This window comes from Sorex fumeus, unplaced genomic scaffold (genome assembly GCF_029834395.1).
Source record: "Sorex fumeus unplaced genomic scaffold, SorFum_2.1 ptg000098l, whole genome shotgun sequence".
Classification (NCBI taxonomy): domain Eukaryota; kingdom Metazoa; phylum Chordata; class Mammalia; order Eulipotyphla; family Soricidae; genus Sorex; species Sorex fumeus.
This window is the reverse complement of record NW_026606155.1, coordinates 77,196,773-77,216,256: the sequence shown is the minus strand read 5'-3', so window position 1 is coordinate 77,216,256 and position 19,484 is coordinate 77,196,773. Positions and strand designations below refer to the sequence as shown.

Sequence of the window (19,484 nt, the reverse complement as noted above, 5' to 3'; positions counted from 1 at the left end):
TATTCAATGCATTCTAACATCATGCTCTTTTGGGATTATGCACATCATTATTCCTTTCATTTTAGTGGATAATTGAGTTATTATGTAATTTGCATAAGATGAACAGTGAATATAATCTTTACCAAATTGTGCGACAAGTCCACAGGAAGTGACGTGCAGGAAGATGAAATATTGGGAACTGATACTGCCTCAAAATAATGTATTGTGGTTTGAGTGGTCCCTCATAGCCCACTGAAGTGGGAGATCCTTAGATGTACACAGCTTTTAACCAGGAGGCCAATTACAGTAATAATGTTTCTTTTGATAGGATCCAGAAAATTAATTTCTCCCCTGGGGAGAACCTTACTACAATACACCTTGTCCCAGACTGAGTCCTTGAATGCATTGTGCCCTATAGTTCCACTATATTTGTCTAACTTGAAAATAATGAAAAGTTTTCTAGGATGCTGGTTTTTTTAAATAAAGACTTTGATACCAAGTCATATTATGTGGCTTTTGTGTAAAATTTAAAACAAAACATACTTGGAAAATACCAATAAAAGAAAAGAATCACAAAGAAGTAAAAACATAGTAAAAAAATGTATACCACACAGACTAATTTAGATGAGCCCAACCATTCCTTGGCAATTATAAGTCATATAAAATAAAAAAAAACACCAACCACCACCATTTAAAGATTTTAGCAATTTAACCCACAGAACAATGACAAACAGAATGCAGGTGCAGTATGGTGACCTTAGTCTCCCCTCTCCCATGAGAGTATTTGCTGAGTTCAGCATAAGAAGTGGAGACTTGTGATAGTTTGAAGATTGGTCAAGTTTCTTGAGACTAAAGGGGCCAAGAGTCCATGGTAAAGGAAACTTTAGAAATATGAATCTGCAATTCTATATGTACTTTCCCTAGATCTTAAGCTGTCCTTGGATGGAATTTTAAGATAAAAAAGGTACATCTGACAGAGAGAGGCAGAGCAGAGATGTAGACCAGATGACAGGACTAGTGACATGGTGGTTAGGGTTCAAGACCTCTCCAGATGGAACATCCTTTAAAAATATAATAGGCTGTCAATTTATCTCAGAAGGGTTGTCCCCCAGGAGTAAGGGATACCTCATGGCAGTAAGGGCAAACTTAAGCAAGATACCATATCCCATCATCTACTATTCCAAGCCCACCAAAAGAAATTTTAGTCATCTATAAAGTATGATAATTCCACTTGGAGACTCTGCAACTTATGTCTATGAAGGTAATGATGCTATTGAAAGAGAGTATGGGATGCTATTTAAAGAGAGTAAAGAGACTCTGTGATAATGGCATTAAGTCCAGGTGGCATGAAACCCTATCAATTAGGAGAGATTTCAGTTTATTGTTGTGCCTGTCCCTGACTTTCTCACCAAGACCAGAGATTATACATACGTTCCTTTAACTGCTAGAACAAACTTATAAAATTGAGATTTTCTCAAGCCCTCCCTTGACAAAATTTGTCTGCTCCATATTGTGAAGAGCTCCCTCTAAAGTTTAGATTCCCTCTAAAAATGCAAAGACTGTCTAATTCTCCTAGTATGTATTTTATGAAACAGAACAGGAACCTAGAAAACCCAATTGGGAACTAATATCAAAGCCTGCTAAAAAAAATAACTCATAATAAAGGAAGCATCCTTTCTCCCTGTCCTATCACAGGCTTCTTCTCCAAGTTATGGGATTCCTCCTAGGAAAAGGACTTTAGGAACTGGATACAACCATCAGTAGGGCATAACATAGGCTGCCTTTCCCCAAGTTTCTCTTTGCTTTCTTCTTTCTTTTGCTGGCCACTTTGAAGGGATTTTCTGAACAAATAAAACCTCTGGTTTTCTTCATTGGTGATCAGAGAACTTAGGTAAAGACAGAAGTAAATCTAATAGGAATGTATTGCAAAATCTGAATGCATCATTGTTGATTAGTTTCTGAGAGGTTATGATAAAGTAACAATTTAGAATGTCTGGTGAATTCAAAGGACATTTTGTGCTAATAAAATATATAGAAGAGATGCACCTTTTCAAAAATGAGCATAGAATTTTTAAGTCAGTGTTATATTTTCTCTGTGAATTCATTACATCAGAATATACCTTTTGGGGACCAAATAATACATTTTATATATTTTCATGTTAAAAAGATATGTGAAGAAATGTTGTTTTCTTTATTAAAATTAAGTTATTAGGGGCCTCAGTGATAAATAGTACAGGGGGTATGGCATTTGCCTTGCATCCAGTCAACCCAAGTTCGAATCTTGGCACCCCATGGTCCCTCTGAGATCACCAGAAGTAATCTCTGAACTAAGAGCCAGGACTAAGGCCTGATCACTGCTGGGTGTGTCCCAAAACAAAAAACAAGTTATGAAAATTAAGTTTATGAAAATTAAGTTGGTTCTAAAATGAGTGCAAAAAACAAAACCAAAAAAGCACTGTATCCTAAAGATAATTTGTGGAATGACTTGTTTCATTTTTTATTTAGAGTAACTAGTGTATTGCCCTCCCCAGAACCTATAAATGGTTCCCTTCACTTATGCCAAGAGGAAATAATACAAGAAACTTAAATAAGAATGTGTACACTACTTGTACCACTGTCAAACCAGCCTAGTTAACATCCACACAAACTTAGTCCTTTGGAAGAAGAAAAACTAAAACCAAAACACTGATCTCCACATCAAAACTTGTTCTCTACCTCCCAATATTGTATTGTGGTGTCACTGGTGATTAATAAGTATGTGTAGCATACATTTATCTGATCTAAGCTCAATAGTATATCAGTAACACATAAAAAACATTCTTTAATTATACTCACATACTTAAATTCATTGAATTCATTACTCTTAGAACAATTCTCTGTAAATCATCTAATATGCCAGTGGTATCAACTATTTTCGTCCATGAAATGGTGAAAGGAAATAGGAATGTTTTCCGAACAAAGAGAGAAGAAAATATTACAATACAATATGTATATATGTAGGGGCTGGAGCGATAGCACAGCGGGTAGGGCGTTCGCCTTACAAGCGGCCAACATGGCCGACCCGAGTTCGATTCCTCCGCCCCTCTCGGAGAGCCCGGCAAGCTACCGAGAGTATTCGATATGCCAGACACAGTAACAACAAAGTCTCCAATGGAGACGTTACTGGGCCCGCTCGAGCAAATCGACGATCAACGGGAGGGCCTTTACCTTTACCTTTACCTTTTTTATGTATATATGTATATCAAAATTTATAATATTAGTACTACAAGATTCAGGCATACCTTGTGTGGTAAGCAGCAGCAACTTCTTTTGCTGAACAGCAGGAAATTTCTATGTCCTGTCATCAGTCCAATAACTGGTGGTTGGAAACTACTGTTCTAAACAACCCTCTAAGATAAATACATGTGCTGGTAGTTTGTAATGTTGAAGTAAAGAAAATAAGTAACTTTCCCAAGAAGCTGGGGAAGTGCAAGAGCAGTACAGCTACCACCTTGATTAATTTCCCTACTTCCACAGTTGGCTGATGCAGTACAGTTGCCTCACAGTTCAAGAAGTTTCAACCTGATCCTCGTAGAGGTTTTTGCTTTGATTTGTCTGTCTTCCTCAATTTATCTCTGGAGGAAACAACTCTGAGCAAAGTGACTTTTACCATCCCAAGGGTAAATTTTAGTGTTCATTTTAAGAGAAAAAAATATTATTAAGTATGTTTTCACCCTTTCAAATTGGCCATCTAGGCTCCATGAATTTACTGTAACTTGCACTATAGTGAGACATAAAATTTCATTTTCATCAAAGAACCAGGCCTCGGGAATGATTCATATGTCAGTAATAGGGTGTGTGGGCACAATAACCTTTTTAATGTCATTTTTTTGAAATGGTCCAAGAGACCATGATCTAGGGAAGGAGAAGAATGAGCTTAATACTACAAGAAATGTTGACTACTCAGATACAGAATAATGTGTGACCCAGTGTCCTTGCATTGTGGACAGGTCATACTCCATCAAGAAGGCCACATGGATGATGGATTGACACTGCAGAGGTGCCAACGGGAAGAGTCCCAGGCTGCTCGAATCATCCGGAACACAACTGCCTTATTCAGCCAGTTTATAAGGTACCTGTGGGGCTGGAGTGATAGCACAGTGGGTAGGATGTTTGCCTTGCATGTTGCCAACCCAGGTTTGATTCCAAGCATCCCATATGGTCCCCTGAGCACCACCAGGAGTAATTGCTTAGTGCAGAGCCAGGAGTAACCCCTGTGCATCACCAGGTGTGACCCAAAAAGCAAAGAAAAAAATAAAATAAAAATATAAAGTACCTGTGAGCTCCAGTCCGCTTGACCTGTCAGTTTGTACTTGGTGGCTCCCCAATTTTACATGCCCAGTCCCAATCAGTATTAAGGGTGTTTTCAAGAAATTAGTGCCAACAAATGAACACCAACAAAAAAACAAGCTGAATCTTGGAGCTGGAACTTATTTCTCAACAAGTGACCTCCCACTAGCTTCATCCATTGCCCAACAGATGTCAGAGCCTTGATGGTTATTCAGATTGGTATCATGGGCACTCATGAAAACACTTATGAAAATTGAATTGAGAGAGGTTAGAACAGTAGTTTTTAATCATTTACCCTGGACCAATGTTGGTTTCCTGGCGTATAATGACTGAAAACCACTGAACTAGAGTTCTTTAAATTTCTTTTGTAGAACTGGAGAGATGGTAAAGTGTGTAAGTTTCTTGACTTGCACGTGGTCAAACTGAGTTCGATCCCTCGTATTCATATGGTCCCCCAAACACACTCAGATTGGTTCCTGAGCACAGAGTCAGGAGTCAACCCCTGCACATCACCAGATCTAGTCTCCAAACCAAAAATCAATAAAAAAAATAATTTCTTTTCTAATGTGTATGAAGAGACTGGAGCGATAGCACAGAGGTAGGGCGTTTGCCTTGCACGCAGCCAGCCCAGCTGAGCCAGTTTCGATTCCTCCGCCCCTCTTGGAGAGCCTGACAAGCTCCCGAGAGTATCTCACAAAGCCTGGCAAGCTACCCGTGACGTATTCAATATGCCAAACACAGTAACAATAAGTCTCACGATGGAGATGTTACTGGACCCGCTCGAGCAAATCGATGAATAATGGGAGGACTGTGATAGTTGATAGTTGATGAAGAGACTAAGAGTGAAAAAAGGAACTCTTATGTCCTTTGCAGTGTTCAGAAAGGCTTTCCACACTGTTCAGAATTGTTGCTATGGACTGAATCCAAGCAGAGTTTCATTGCATTGAAAGCCATGGGTTACCTACCACTATGTCGCAGACTTAAGTGAGAAAAGTAACTAAACTATTTGCTCGAATCATAATCTCTTTAGCCTCAATAGTGTTGCCAAAATAGAACTCTATGGATTCTTTCCACTAGTCATCTTGAGGAATGGATTCTCTTATAAACGTGAGACATGACTGCATCTTCCAAACCAACCCTCTCACTGGAAAATATTCCTAGAACCAAGGCAGTTTAAATGATATGTGTAAATTTGCATGAAATGAGGACAATGTATACATTTGCTTCTCTTCCTCTTGAAATGCTGATCCAGATGTATTTGAGGACATGTAGACAAAGCTAATAGTTCAATTCAGATAGACATTCATCCCTTAAGTAATATTGAAAGGTAGAAAAGCAATTTAAATAAAGGCAATTATACTATCCCAGGTGCTCAGGTTGCTTCTATTTTCCTGCCCTGAGATCTTCTAAAGGTTCTTAGAATGTTTCCCTGGACCAACACACTAGTGAATTTGTTTTCATCTAGACCTACTAATCAGATACCTCCGAATAGTATCCCCAAAATAGCAAATGATAGGCTCTTGTAGTTAATGCTGACATATGCTGAAATTTACAAACCGTTGCCCTAAAATAAAGGCCACATATTACTTTCATCTGGGGGGATTTTTTTGTTTTTGTTTTGCTTGTGGGCCATACCCAGTGGTGTTCAGGGCTTACTCCTGGTTCTGTACTCAGAGATCACTCCTGGCTGGCTTGGGTAACCATATGTGGTGCCTGGGATCAAACCCAGGCCAGCACATGCAAGACAAACACCTTATCCTCTATATTATCTCTCTGGCCCCTTATCTGGGGGAATGTTTAACAATTTGATGGTCAGATGGCATCTCAAAATTATTGCAGCAGAATCTCTGAGATGGGATCTAAACACCAGCTTCAGAAACAGCTCTGACCAACAGTTGCATTGTGTTTTCTTCAATTCTTTGGCCAAAAGTAGTTTACTGGTATTATCTTTACTGGTAGTATACATAATCAAAAGGTTAATCATATTGTTGCCATGTAATCTAGAAATTTAATTTCTAGGTCACTGTCACTGTCCTCCCGTTGTTCATTGATTTGCTCGAGCAGGCCCAGTAACATCTCCAGTGTGAGACTTTGTTGTTACTGTGTTTGGCATATTGAATACATCATGGGTAGCTTGCCAGGCTTTGCGTGCGGGCGAGATACTCTCAGTAGCTTGGTGGGCTCTCCGAGAGGGGCAGAGGAATCGAACTCGGGTTGGCCATGTTGACTGCGTGCAAGGCAAATGCCCTACCCGCTGTGCTATCGCTCCAGCCCAATTTCTAGGTACAACTAAGAATTATATGCCACATAAGAACTTGTACATAGATATTCAAAGCAACATTTTTTAGCCAAAATATCGAAACAACTGAAATACACGTCCATGGAAAAATGAATAAGAAAACTATCCAGACATGTGAATGTTATTTGTCCATAAAAGGGAATGAAAGATACATGATAGTGTGGACATGGATGGACCTGAAAACATGCTAAGTGAAAGTATCCAGTAACAAGAGACCATGAATTGTACTACTCCGCTTATGTGAAGTATAAAAACAGAAAGTAGATTAGTTGTTTGGATTCTTCCCTGTGTAGGGAAATTTGTGGGGAGCTGATGAGAAAGCCCTGAAAATGGTTGAAGAACTGGTTTAGTCTATTCTATAAATAGACTGAAACTCATTCCAGCATTGAATTTTACCCTTTATAATGATAATTGTATCTGATACATGAATTATATTTCACTAAAGCTGATATTTCTACAAAGTCAGTGAGAATTTCATGCCTGATAATGAGAAGATTATTTTTAAACATTTGTAGTGTGTTATAATTTACATATCATATCATTTGTCCTTTAAAGTGTACAACTAAATGGAGTTTAATAGTTGACAGAGCTGTACAGCCATCACCAAAAATGAGTTTTAGAACACCCTCCTTGACCCCCAATATGCATAATAGCTACTGAAATTTATGCTTCTTGTCACCCATATCCTTAAACAACCGAGTGTCTTCTATATTGATATATTAAATTAATGAATCATACAATATATGTTCCTTTAAATCTAGCATTTTTACTTAGCATTCTACTTTTGAAGTTTATTTCTGCGTTAACACACAATAGTGTCATGATTTATTGCTGCAGTTCATGTTTATTGCTGAAGAGTATTCCTGCGAGCACAGAAATACACATGTGGATGTATATAAATATGACCTGTGTGTGTGTATACACATACATATATATGTGATAGAGAGAGATCCTTATAGAGAGAAAATGGGTGATACAGACCCCCCGTACTACTATTTTAGTTGTGGAACAGTATGAGGTTTCTATTTTCCATTATCAGTAATGCTTGTGTTGATGTTAGCATGAACAGTTTTTGCTGGTTTTGTTTCCCTTGTGTAAATGCCTAAGGAAGAATTATTGACCTGTCTCTCACAGTTACCTACCTATATCATTCCCATTCCCAGTGCTTATTTGTGTGGGTTTCAGTCACTCTCTTGTGTGATTTTCTCTCAGCCTGAAAGACTTCTTTTAGCATTATTTGTGAGGCAAGTCTGACATGCCACCTTTTGCTAGTGGAATTGCATACTAGTTGAAGACTACATTCAAGTTAAAGCTGTTTTCAGTCTGTCCAGAATTGTGTTTTCTGCTTGCACAAGGTCTATGGTTCAGTTAGAGATGGTATCCAGTCCTGTGAGCAGGTGTGGGTTGCTGAATATGGTCATCCCCACCCCAGTAGAACTCTACCATCAAAGTAGGAGAGGAAAGAGGAACAGCCTCAGGCTGGAAATAGTATAGATCTCCTGTATTTTTCCAAGTTTATTGTTGCTTTTAGATACATGCTACTAAATCTGTTGTCTGCTTTTGGTCCATTTGTTATGAGTCTTAAAATATTGGATGAATTTGTCCCATTGTATTACTTTGTGAAGTGGAACATTTACTTAGCCTCTCACTTACCCTTTCTGGAATGTCATATCTCAGCAGAGGACAATTCTTTTTTTTTTCCCTTTATTTTATTTTATTTTTTTTTAAGTTGTAGATTTACAATTTTTTGTGCTTTGGTTTCAATTATACAATGATCAGATACCCATCCCTCCACCAGTACCCATTTTCCACCACCATGGATAATATCCCTCCCACCCCCATCCCCCCATCCCCCCTGTCTCTGTGGCAGGGCAATCCCCTCTGTTCTCTCTCTCCTTTTGGGTGTTGTGGTCTGCAAAAGAGGCATTGAGTGGCAAACATGTTCAGTCCATAGTGTACTTTCGACATGCATCTCCCCTCCTGGGAGGATCCTCCAAACATCCTTTATTTGGTGCTCCCTTCTCTATCTGAGCTGCCCTTTCCTCTAGGATACCCGGCTGGCCTCTAAGTTATGGAGTAATCCTCCTGGTGCTGATCTCAGCTATTCTTGGGTATTAATCTCATACTTTGTTACTTTATATCCCCCAGATGAATGCAATCTTTCTATGTCTATCCCTCTCTTTCTGACTCATTTCGCTTAGCATGATACTTTCCATATTGTACCACTTGCATGTAAATTTCATAACTTCATCTTTTCTAACAGCTACATAGTACTCCATTGTGTAGATGTACCAAAGTTTCTTTAACCAGTCATCTGTTCTTGGGCATTCAGGATTCTTCCAGTTTCTGGCTATTGTAAAGAGTGCTGCAATGAACAAACAAGTGCAGATGTCACTTCGACTATACATTTTTGCCTCTCTGGGATATATTCCCAGGAGTGGTATTGCTGGGTCAAATGGGAGCTCAATTTCTAATTTTTTGAGAATCGTCCATACTGTTTTCCAGAAGGGCTGAACCAGTGGACATTCCCACCAAAGCAGAGGACAATTCTTGATCCTTCCACTCACAGGATATTTTCGCAGAAGGGAGGATTAATAGAAGTAAACCCATAACAGTGTGTTTGTGGGGTAGAAGTGAGGGGGTACTACCAGAGGCATAATACTTCAGTTTTGCAAGAGCTGGGAAGTGAAAGATAAAAAATGTAATTTGGAAATAGATTTTTTTCTTCCATCTCTGGAGAAAACGGCATTGCATACTGCGTACACATGGGGACGGAAGGGGCGAGGAGGTGGCTGTCTGGAGGAAAACTGAAGGAAGAGAGAAGGAAAGACTCGTATTCCCAGTTCTGCCTTGTTGTCTTCTCTGGAGCTGCTAGGAGCCACCAAAAGAACAAATGAAGGAGCACGAAGGGAGAGGACGGAGTCTGGGAAATTCTTCCAGAGAGGAAACACTGTCTGACTATCCTGGGTTTAATCTTGGAATAGAAACAATACATTAAAACTGTGTGGTGGTAATAGTCTGATAAATATTCAGAATTCAGAGGTCTGAATTTAACCAGAGAAATACTTGGCGAAGTTTTGAGAATGCAGTAGGAAAGTGACATAGAAGAGGCTAAGGGGGAGAGGCCAGTTGCAGTTCGCTGTGGACTGAGCTTCTTCTCCATCTGGGACTATTTGATCTCTGACTCAAGCATCCGAGCATGTATGTATTCCTGTCCCCCCGCCAGACTAACAGGTCTGGATGAAAAGAAGTGATCCAGCATTGAGAACCCTCAGAACAACAACTCAAAACTGTGACTACTAAACCACTAAGAATCGTAGACTACACCTTCCTGTATTCCAGGTGTTTAATTGCGTCCCCAAACCTTAGACACTCTAAATACCACATGTCTAATGGCAAGGACTGTCTTTGGTTACCCAATATTTTGGGGTTAAATAGACTGTACCACCAACCAGAAAAAGACCTGCAAATCTCCTCTTTCATCTCGTCCCCTAAGCAGCACTTCTAATTGGTATCAGTGTCATTAGTAAACCCCAGAATGTTGAGAGAAAGGGAGGAACTCTGCCAATGAAGAAAACGTAGTTGGGGGAATGTGTTAATGCCTTCATGGAATCTAGAATTGGGAAGTGATTTTTTACTATTCATTTCCAAAATTCATATCCTCATGGCATTCTCATCCCACTGTCTTTGCATCAGCAAGTGCTTCTTGAGTCAGTGTATATGATATTTTTAAAATATGAAATTGGAGTTATATGGCATTTTATAACCTACTCAGGTTTTCAGAGTTTGTTTTTTGTTCCAAGCATGTGTCCAGACTGATATATGACCATGTGTACTGAAAATCGCTATCACTGTCACCCTGTTGTTCATCGATGTACTCGAGTGGGCACCAGTAACGTCTCCATTCGCTCCTGTCACATGCTAGTGTAGCCCAATGGTATATTGGGGCTCTTTTAGGGTCAGGGGAATGAAGACCATCATTGTTACTGTTTTTGGCATATTGAGTACACCAAGGGTAGCTTGCCAGTCTCTGCCGTGTGGGTGGAATACACTCAGTTACTTGCCGGGCTCTCTGAGAGGGATGGAGGCTTTGGGGGCAGCCTCTAATCACCTTTACAGGTGTTCCCAGTCAGGCATATATGCAGGTAAGATACTCTGGTAGCCTGCTGGGTTCTCTGAGGGTGAGAACTAGACAATAACAGGTCGCAGCCGAGAATGCTCAGAGAGTGTACTGAAAATATAAAGAAATTTCTCACTGGAAATTGACTACCAAGGAAAACTGTTGCATATGTGATCAACATTGGTTGATCAATGGCAACCAGTTCTCCATCCCCAAGGGCCAAGAGTATAGTCCCTTGGGGGCTGGGTCTATTCCTTTTAGCCTTTTCCCTCAAAAATGATCAACCGTGTACCCCTCAAGGGGTCAGGAAAATGAAGATTTATAGTGACATTTGTGGAAGTTTGTGTCTCTCTGTCAGGCAAGGACCGAATTATGACAGGATCAGAGACAAATACACAGGTAGTGTAGGAGAAACAGAGAGCAGGAGGTCACACACAGAGAGTCAGAAGGATAGAGACACATATAAAGAGTGAAGGGGACACATACAAATGAATGGGGAAGCATACATATCCACACACTCAGAGAAACGTTGAGAAAAGCTGGGGTAGAGAGATCTGGGAAGAGATAAAGGAGATGGTGGAGACTGGGGAAGGAGAGAGCCAGTAACAGAAACATTCCAGCCTTGCATTTAACCTCTTCCAGGAAGGTGTGATGGTGTGAAAGAACCATACATTCCTGCATTTCTTCAACTGTGATGTTTTAGAAGAGAAAAATATCTGGTGGCTAGAAGCAGTAATTTCCCTTCAGTTATGTAGTAGCTTTAATATCATATTAGGGCCAGAGACATAGTACAGTGGATAAGGTACTTGACTTGCATGCAGCCCACCAGATTCAATCCCAAGCAGTTCATATGGTCCCCTGAGCACCACCAGAAGTGATCCCTGAGGGAAAAGACAAGAGTAACCCCTGAGCATTACGAAGTGTGGCTCCAAAACAAAACCCCCAGAAAAATCATATCATAATGTCCTTTCATTGCTCTGCTGGTTGGTGAACTTCAGCCAGGATTTGTTGTGCTGTACTACTCAGGAAGCCTTTCATTGGGCTCAGTGAGGGCCAGGTGGGACTCTGGGCCTAGGAGCCACCTGCCTGTAAGTACTCCTGCAAATGGCCAAGGGCCTGAGTTATACTGTTCTTGTTTTCAGTGGAAACAATCGCACTGCAGCCCCTGTCAGTCTGCCAATAGAAGAGGTCCTGCAGACCCTACAGGATCTAATCGCCTACTTCCAGCCCCCGGAAGAGGAAATGCAGCATGAAGACAAGCAGAACAAACTTCGCTCACTCAAAAACAGACAGAATCTTTTCAAGGAAGAGGTGAGTCCACAAACAAGATAAAATGAAGGTTTTCTTGGTGTTCAGAGCAAGGTTATTTCTACAGCTGTAATTTCACTTTGTCTCTGGGTATGCGTATGCTTGTGAAAGAGCCAGAGAACAAGAGAAGCTAAGGAGAAAAGGATTAATTGCAAGCCAACTTCTCTGTCAGCCATTCAAGCCATGTTAGCAGTGACATTGTACAGTGTATGCTGACACATTCAAACCATATAGTATTATAAAGCCTCAGTGTATATGAAATCCATTTTCATTCCATCTCAGTGATTCAAGCCATGACATTGGATATGCTTCCCAGATTTTGGAACATATCAGCATTACCTAGGAAACTTGTTTTTAAAAAAAGTGCAAAATGTTGAAGAGATGGCTCAAAGACCTAACACACATGATTTGCATGCTGGAGACGTGGGTTCAATCCCTGGTACTACCTTGTCACCAATCACTACCAGGCATGACCCCACCCCACGCCCCCAACCCCACAAATCTAAATAAATAAATACATATATATATTATATCATAAATGTCCAAGAAAGTGGACTGAAAGATAGAAAGGATGTTAAGGGTGTTAGGCTCTCAGTCACTAGCAATAGGGTCTGGCTATCTGAGAAACACTATAGCTAGGAACTTAAGTCTCCTGTCCAAGTTCTGACTTCATCTCTCCTTCTGTGTGACCTTAGACATCACATGTACCTTCTCCACAACTTGGACATAATGATTTGGCACTAATAGGACATGGTCATGGCAAAACTGGAGTAATTCTCGGTGTGGGTGCTTGAAGTATTGTATGTAAAATAAAATTAGTATTATATGTAAAAAAGATTCCAGACATTGATGATAGAACTCTTTTTTTCTCATATTTTTACATTAAAGAACTGTGTTTTACAAGGCATTGATAGTTGAGTTTTAGGCATACAGTATTTCAACACCAATCCCACCACCAATACCAGCTTCCCTCCACCAGTGCTCCCGTATCCCGCCCCGCCCGAAACCACACCCCTTCTCCACCTGTCAACTTGACAGGCACAATACAAAGTTTCTGTGGTTGCAGCTTTAGATCTCATGTTCTCAGTTTTGTTGAGACTGTGATAATAGAATTCTTAACATCTTTAAGCGGGTAGTTTTGGGTCCCCCAGTTCCTCTAAAATCTTTGTCCACACTGGTTTCTTGATGGCTTTCTCCCTCAGTGTCCCATGTCCTTCACTGGTCTGTCTTAAATGTTCCACTATGTCCATGGTTCCAGTGTTCCTTAATGCCTAATATTCCACTTCTTTCTTTCTTTCTTTCTTTCTTTCTTTCTTTCTTTCTTTCTTTCTCTTTCTTTCTTTCTTTCTTTCTCTCTTCCTTCCTTCCTTCCTTCCTTTCTTTTTCTTCCTTCCTTTCCTCCTCCCCTCCTTCTTCTTCTCCTCCTCCTCCTTCTCCTTCTTCTCCTTTGTCTTCTTCATATTCTCCTTCTTCTTAATTTTCTCCTCCTCCTCCTCCTCCTCCTCCTCCTCTTCATCTTCATTTTTTGTTAACACTCTAGGCACTATGGGTGTTTTGCTGTTAACGACAGGGTTTCATACATATAACATTCTAGCATCACAGTCTCCACCAGCATGTCCAGTTCCATCCACCATTGTCTTGGAGCTCATAACCCACCTCCCCCGCCCCCCCAACCATGTGAACTCTGTTCTGTAAACTAGTTTTCGTGTGCCTGATGTTATTTATTCTTGATGGCTCTCTGGTGTGTTGCTGATGGCTCCATATTCTTCCTCTTAGATGACAACTTCCTTCAGCCAGGGTACAGGTGAAGGGATCAAAGGGAAGCCACCATCCCTCCTGACAAAGGAAGAGTTTTCCCAGTCCAGGTCCCTGTATTTAACTAGATTCCTAGTTTCCCTTCAAATTCCCCCTCCATTTCTACCATTGACAATCATATTCCACCCTCATTTGCTGCGCCAATGCTTGACCTTTGGGTGTTTCCTAAGTTAGTCGTGTGGATTAAAGATTCATCTCTGCCCAGTGTTCCCACCTCAGTTAACTATAGCTCTAAGGACCTTCTGTGTGGGCCTTAGAAGCTTTTGAAACCCCGTGACATCACCTGCCTCCTCATTACTAACACCCAGGCCAAGATGGTTTTCTGCTGCTGGCATAATATTATAAATTTTGTGGAAAAGTAATTTAAAGTTCTTTGTTGGCTGGATTATCTTTAAATCCTGTGGTTTGATTTTTGCAGGGGGAGGGGGAAGGGAAGAACGGGCAAGCCTCCTTGTCTTGTGCATCTGAATGGAATTTCTTGAACTAACTTGAGATTTCAGATAAAAACATACACTCTCGCCAGGGCTGTTTCGGGGTGAGTCAGAATCATTTCACACCAGACGCAGAGCGGGCGTAAAGATTCATTCACGCTCCTTTTTCCTCAATCTGTCCTTGGTTTGAGTTAAACACATGGGACATGCCCGTCAGAGAACACTGCTGACTCATTCTTGAAATGGATGCTATTTAGGTCCCAGAGGCATAAAAACCTGCATATTTTGTTGTTAGGCAAAAAATAAATAAATAAACATATAACCTGAACTGGCTCCTGGAAGAGTTGTTTGCGTATCAGCATCCTCAGTTTTGGGGGTTGGCGGCGGGCGGGGGGGGGGGGGGGGGGGGGTTTGCAGAGGGAGGTCCTGGGAGGGAAAGGCTGCTGACGGCATCTCAGCCTGGAGTGTTAACTTCTGCCCCCCTCATTTGCAGGGAATGTTGGCTCTCGTGTTAAATTGCATTGATCGCTTGAACGTCTACAACAGTGTCACACACTTTGCAGGGATCGCAAGAGAAGAAAGCAGCATGGCTTGGAAAGAAGTTCTCAGCCTCCTGTATAAATTGCTGGGTGAGGATTCTCTCTGCACTGGTGCACTGGGTGTGTGTGGGGGGCGGGGGGGCATTTCCAAGGGTGAACTGTGGGGAGGTTTCTCAGAGCATCCCTAAGGAACCATATGACCTCCTCCCTTTGAACGTCATCTGGCAAGCTGTGATTGTAGCCCAACCTTCATTCTGGCAACTGGTGTATCTTATTGTAAGAGCAGGAAGTTAGTAGCATCTAGATACAGAGTGCTTCCTTAGGCCAGAACTGCCTTGAGGTTGCCTTCTCAGAACCATATTTCCTTGTCTATAAAATAAAGAAACAAAGACTGGGGAGATAACTGAAAGGGATTGAGTACCTGACACCATACCACATAACTGCATACACCCTGAGTGCACTGCTTGGCACCCCATATGGCTCTAGTGTCCTCTGAGCACCCCATCCCTGGGCTTGGTCACTGAGCCATCAAGTGCTCACTGCCACATCAAAATCACCAAGAAAGGCCTTCTGTTCCCAAGGGCTGCTAGGGCACCCTCCTAATAATACAAAGTTAAAAATGAGTCAGACTAGAACAAATTTATAGGGATATCCACCTTTAGACTTCTGCAAAGCTGTCACCTGCACAGCTACAACCTATAACCTGTGTTTACAGAATTAGTTTGTCCTTCCTTTATTGCCTTTGTTGGCCTACTCCTTTTTTTTACATTTTGGTGCAAAGAAGGCAGTGATGTAAAGACTTTCTTCTGAGAAGGTGGTGACCTTCTGGTGTCTTCTGGGTTTAATTTGTGCCATGCCACCACAAGACCCGGGTCAGGAGTCTCTGGAAGGAAGCAGAAGACAGTGTTGACCTTTTTAAGATGATGGTATCAGCCATTTTTACATGGTGGTGAGGCAGCATTATAAGCTCAGAAACCTTTGCCCCATTAGATACTCTGAGAAAGTTGAGCAGGCTAGAGGGGCACTCAGAGAAATCCAAAGTGAATCCACTCTGGATGGAAACTTAGTCCAGCATCACATTTACAGTATTTACCTACGGAGAGAAAGTTACCTGGTCCAGTTGGGTGAAAAATCCAATGCTATCATATTTTCTCCCTTTGCAAAAGCATCTACTAATGACTTTCAAACACAGGTTGACTTCAGACCTGCTGGTGATTTGATTAAAACCCAGATGTATGACCCTTGATCCTAGAGTTTTCAGTTGGTGGCTCTGAGATAAGACAGAATTGGCACCACTAACAGGTTCTTGGTGACACTGACATTCCTGTCTCAGCATAGCACTTTGGGAACTGCTGTCACAGACTGATGTGTTCCAGGTATCTGAGAATGCCACTTTTGATTATTACTTTTAAGCTAAAGCAGTATTTCCAGCTGTGTTTGTTAGACTCCCTTTGTTACTGAAAAGCAAATATTTATATTTAAGAATATGTTGCAAGAAATAGATTTTTAATCTAGTGACCAAACAGATATTTTTTATTACTACCCAGAGACCTCTTACTTTATGTGTATTGACTCTCCTATTTCATGAAGACGGGGAATAAGCTGTTGTCTTCACACTGTCTGGTTTCCAGCAAGTAGACATTGATGTACGTTCTTTGGAAATAGTTGAGTGAATGCTGGATTTTCACCCTTCTGAATATAGGGACAAATGAGTGAACATATTCCTGGACACATCATAAGACACTTTCTACCCATTTTTCATAATTACCACACCATATTTGATGGGGTTCAAATGGTAGGCAACAAATCATAGAGAGAAATATATACACATACCTCTCGAGAGCCCGGTAAACTACTGAGAATATCCTGCCCACACGGCAGAGCCTGGCAAGCTACCCGTGGTGTATTCAATATGTCAAAAATAGTAACAATAATGGGTCTCATTCCCCTGACCCCGAAATAGCCTCCAATATAAGATGAGTAAGGAGAGGCTGCTAAAATTTCAGGGCTGGGGCGAATGGAGACGTTACTGGAGCCTGGTCGAGTAAATCGATGAACAACGGGATGACAGTGATATAGTGAAATATAAGGACAGAAATTTTTCAGATGGTGAGGTATGTGAGGTATGGGAAAACTGTCACTCATTCCTTTTAGCTGCTTTGTAGGTGAAGTTTTAAGAGCTTTCCTGATTTCATGCCCCTTTACTCCCATTACCAAATGTGTCCTTGCTTGCAGCTGCTCTCATTCGAGGAAATAGAAACAATTGTGCTCAGTTCTCCAATAACCTTGATTGGTTAATCAGCAAATTGGACAGACTCGAATCTTCCTCAGGTAAGAATGGATCAGAAACATCACTGGAGCATTGGTGAGCTTGTCCTTTCTGTTATCAAACAATGTTGAATCATGGCAATTCCTCTTTTTCCTACTAGATCATACTCTTCAAATAATTACTTCAGCAAGAAGAAACAGTCAGGAATCTTCTGGCATATCCTGTAACTTGCTTTAACAACTCTAGCCCAGACATCAACAATCTCCCCATTTTTGTTTCATTTTTCACTTCTTTGTCTTCATGTTTACCCCCTAGGTTCTTAAATTGCCTCTCACTCAGGAGGCCTGGCCTTCTTCTAACTGATGCTTTTATTCTCTGGATTCCTTAACCTTCTCTGGATGTGAACCCTTTGTTTAGAACAGGGATGAAGGATGAAGTGTGATAAGAGGAAATGGTGATCTTTACCCCTATCTTCAGCACCAGTCCAGTCCTATCATGCTCCCTTCTTGCTAAGACTTAGAACTGAGCCAAGAGCATTGTTATTAAAAATGGCCATCCTATGAGGCTCCGTGGGTCCATTGCTCAGGATGAGTGAAACTGACATGTAGAGTTCTCCCCACCCCCCCCCACTCTGCCTCCCTGGAAGTGGAAAAATTTTGAGGCCTCCTTTTCATTGTGTGATGGTGGATAGGAACTAAAACAAACAGAACAGAGAAGCAAACCCTGAGGACCAGCCACCTACATTTGTCTTCAAGCCCCTTTATTTTCTTCAGTGCCTCCTCACGTGGGCCAGATTACATTTCGGGGCAATTTATGTAAATCTAAATAAAAGCAAAATCAAGTGCCTTTTTTCCTCCTACCCCTGGGGAAAAAAAGAAGGGAAAGCGTGAAATATTGGCCAACTACATCCCATGCTGGTGCCCTTGCATGTGCGGGGCCAAAGCAATACAGGAAGCATTTCTTATATATCTGATAAACATGGAAAACCATCCAGTGTGTGAGGTAAAGGGGGGAAAGACTAATTGCCTTTATTTAGTGAGCTATTAGTTTGAGTGATACCTAAAATTAAAATAATGTCTGGGGTGGTTCCTAGGAAAATTCTGATTCAAGGAACACTCGAGGATTTTCTAAATTACTTTAATGGCCTGTAGCATTTATAGTAAATGGCATCTGGTTTTCTATTTTTGAATTTAGAATTGCTTGGTTTTTTATCACATTAAGAATTCTGCTTTACAGCTGTTCCTCTATCATTTCACCATAGAATTTCTCCCTGTCTTTGTCTAGGGAGAGGTAGGTGGGGTTTGTGCTGAATGAAACTCCACTCTAAGAGACAGTCTGGCCCCCAGAGACTCCTGGAATCTACCAGAGCTAGGAGCAGCATTCTTCTGACTAGAAATATTTAATAGATTTTTTAAATCGTATTTTCCCCCTTGGGATGGTCAAATCACTCTTGGGATTTGAAATTATGTACAGTTCTGCAGGGTACTTGATTCCAACTGATATTTTGTGGCTTCCCTCTAGGTATCTTGGAAGTTTTGCACTGCATTCTGATTGAAAGCCCAGAAGCCTTAAATTTAATTGCAGAGGGTCACATCAAGTCCATAATCTCCCTGTTGGACAAGCATGGGCGGAATCACAAGGTAGGGAATTGAAACAAGAACCCAAACTATGACTTATTTGACCTGACTTTTCCCTCCCTGCTGCTTACTAATCAGTGTATGGTATCTAGATCATGAGAGCTACTATTTCTTGGCTTTTATTTTTAAAATAAAGCCAAAATACCTTGGAGAAATGAAGTAGTGAAAGAGCCTTCCTTGCCTAGAAACTAAAGAGCTCATTAGATTTTGGATGTTCTTTCTCAGCTTCCATCAGCTTTCTCAGACTGGCTCACCGTCATCATTTGACCTTAACACACTTTATTACACTCCATGCAAAGTTGTGTAAGACTAGCTCTCACCCTAGGTAATAAAGTAGCTAATACCAAACTTTATAAAGAAGATACACAGAAATCAAACATAGAAGGTGCATGAAAATCAAACTATCAAAGTATTGTCAACATATTTATTACCAAATGAAATCATATTTACCATGAATCCAACCAGAAAGAAGTAAATGAATCTTTCTGACAAAATCTGAGGACAGAAGCTGCATGCCTCTTCCTTACATGTGACTTGGTACCTCAGTTATCTCTAAGATTGAGATGATACAGCCTCACAAAAATAATGAAATATCAAATTTTTAAGGTAGACATTTCAAGCTCTCATTTTGTGGAATTAGATGGCACTGACACAGTGATCTGCTAGAGAGGTCTATTAAAATGCATTTGTTTGGTTTTTATTTTCCTGACCCATCAACATCTGCTCCTTCGCAACACTGACACAGGCAGGTACTCCAA

At 40.9% G+C, this 19,484-nt stretch overlaps 1 protein-coding gene across 5 annotated transcripts in view; it reads left to right on the top strand.

The window, feature by feature from the left end:
* Positions 1-19,484, top strand: part of RYR3 (ryanodine receptor 3) — a 631,292-nt gene that overhangs the window by 309,673 nt on the left and 302,135 nt on the right. For all 5 annotated transcript variants that reach the window (XM_056134221.1, XM_056134222.1, XM_056134220.1 and 2 more), the window contains 5 exons: positions 3,969-4,090; positions 11,870-12,038; positions 14,775-14,910; positions 17,056-17,151; positions 18,611-18,729. In XM_056134221.1, the coding sequence (XP_055990196.1) occupies positions 3,969-4,090; positions 11,870-12,038; positions 14,775-14,910; positions 17,056-17,151; positions 18,611-18,729 (642 nt within the window). The remainder of the gene's footprint in view (positions 1-3,968; positions 4,091-11,869; positions 12,039-14,774; positions 14,911-17,055; positions 17,152-18,610; positions 18,730-19,484) is intronic.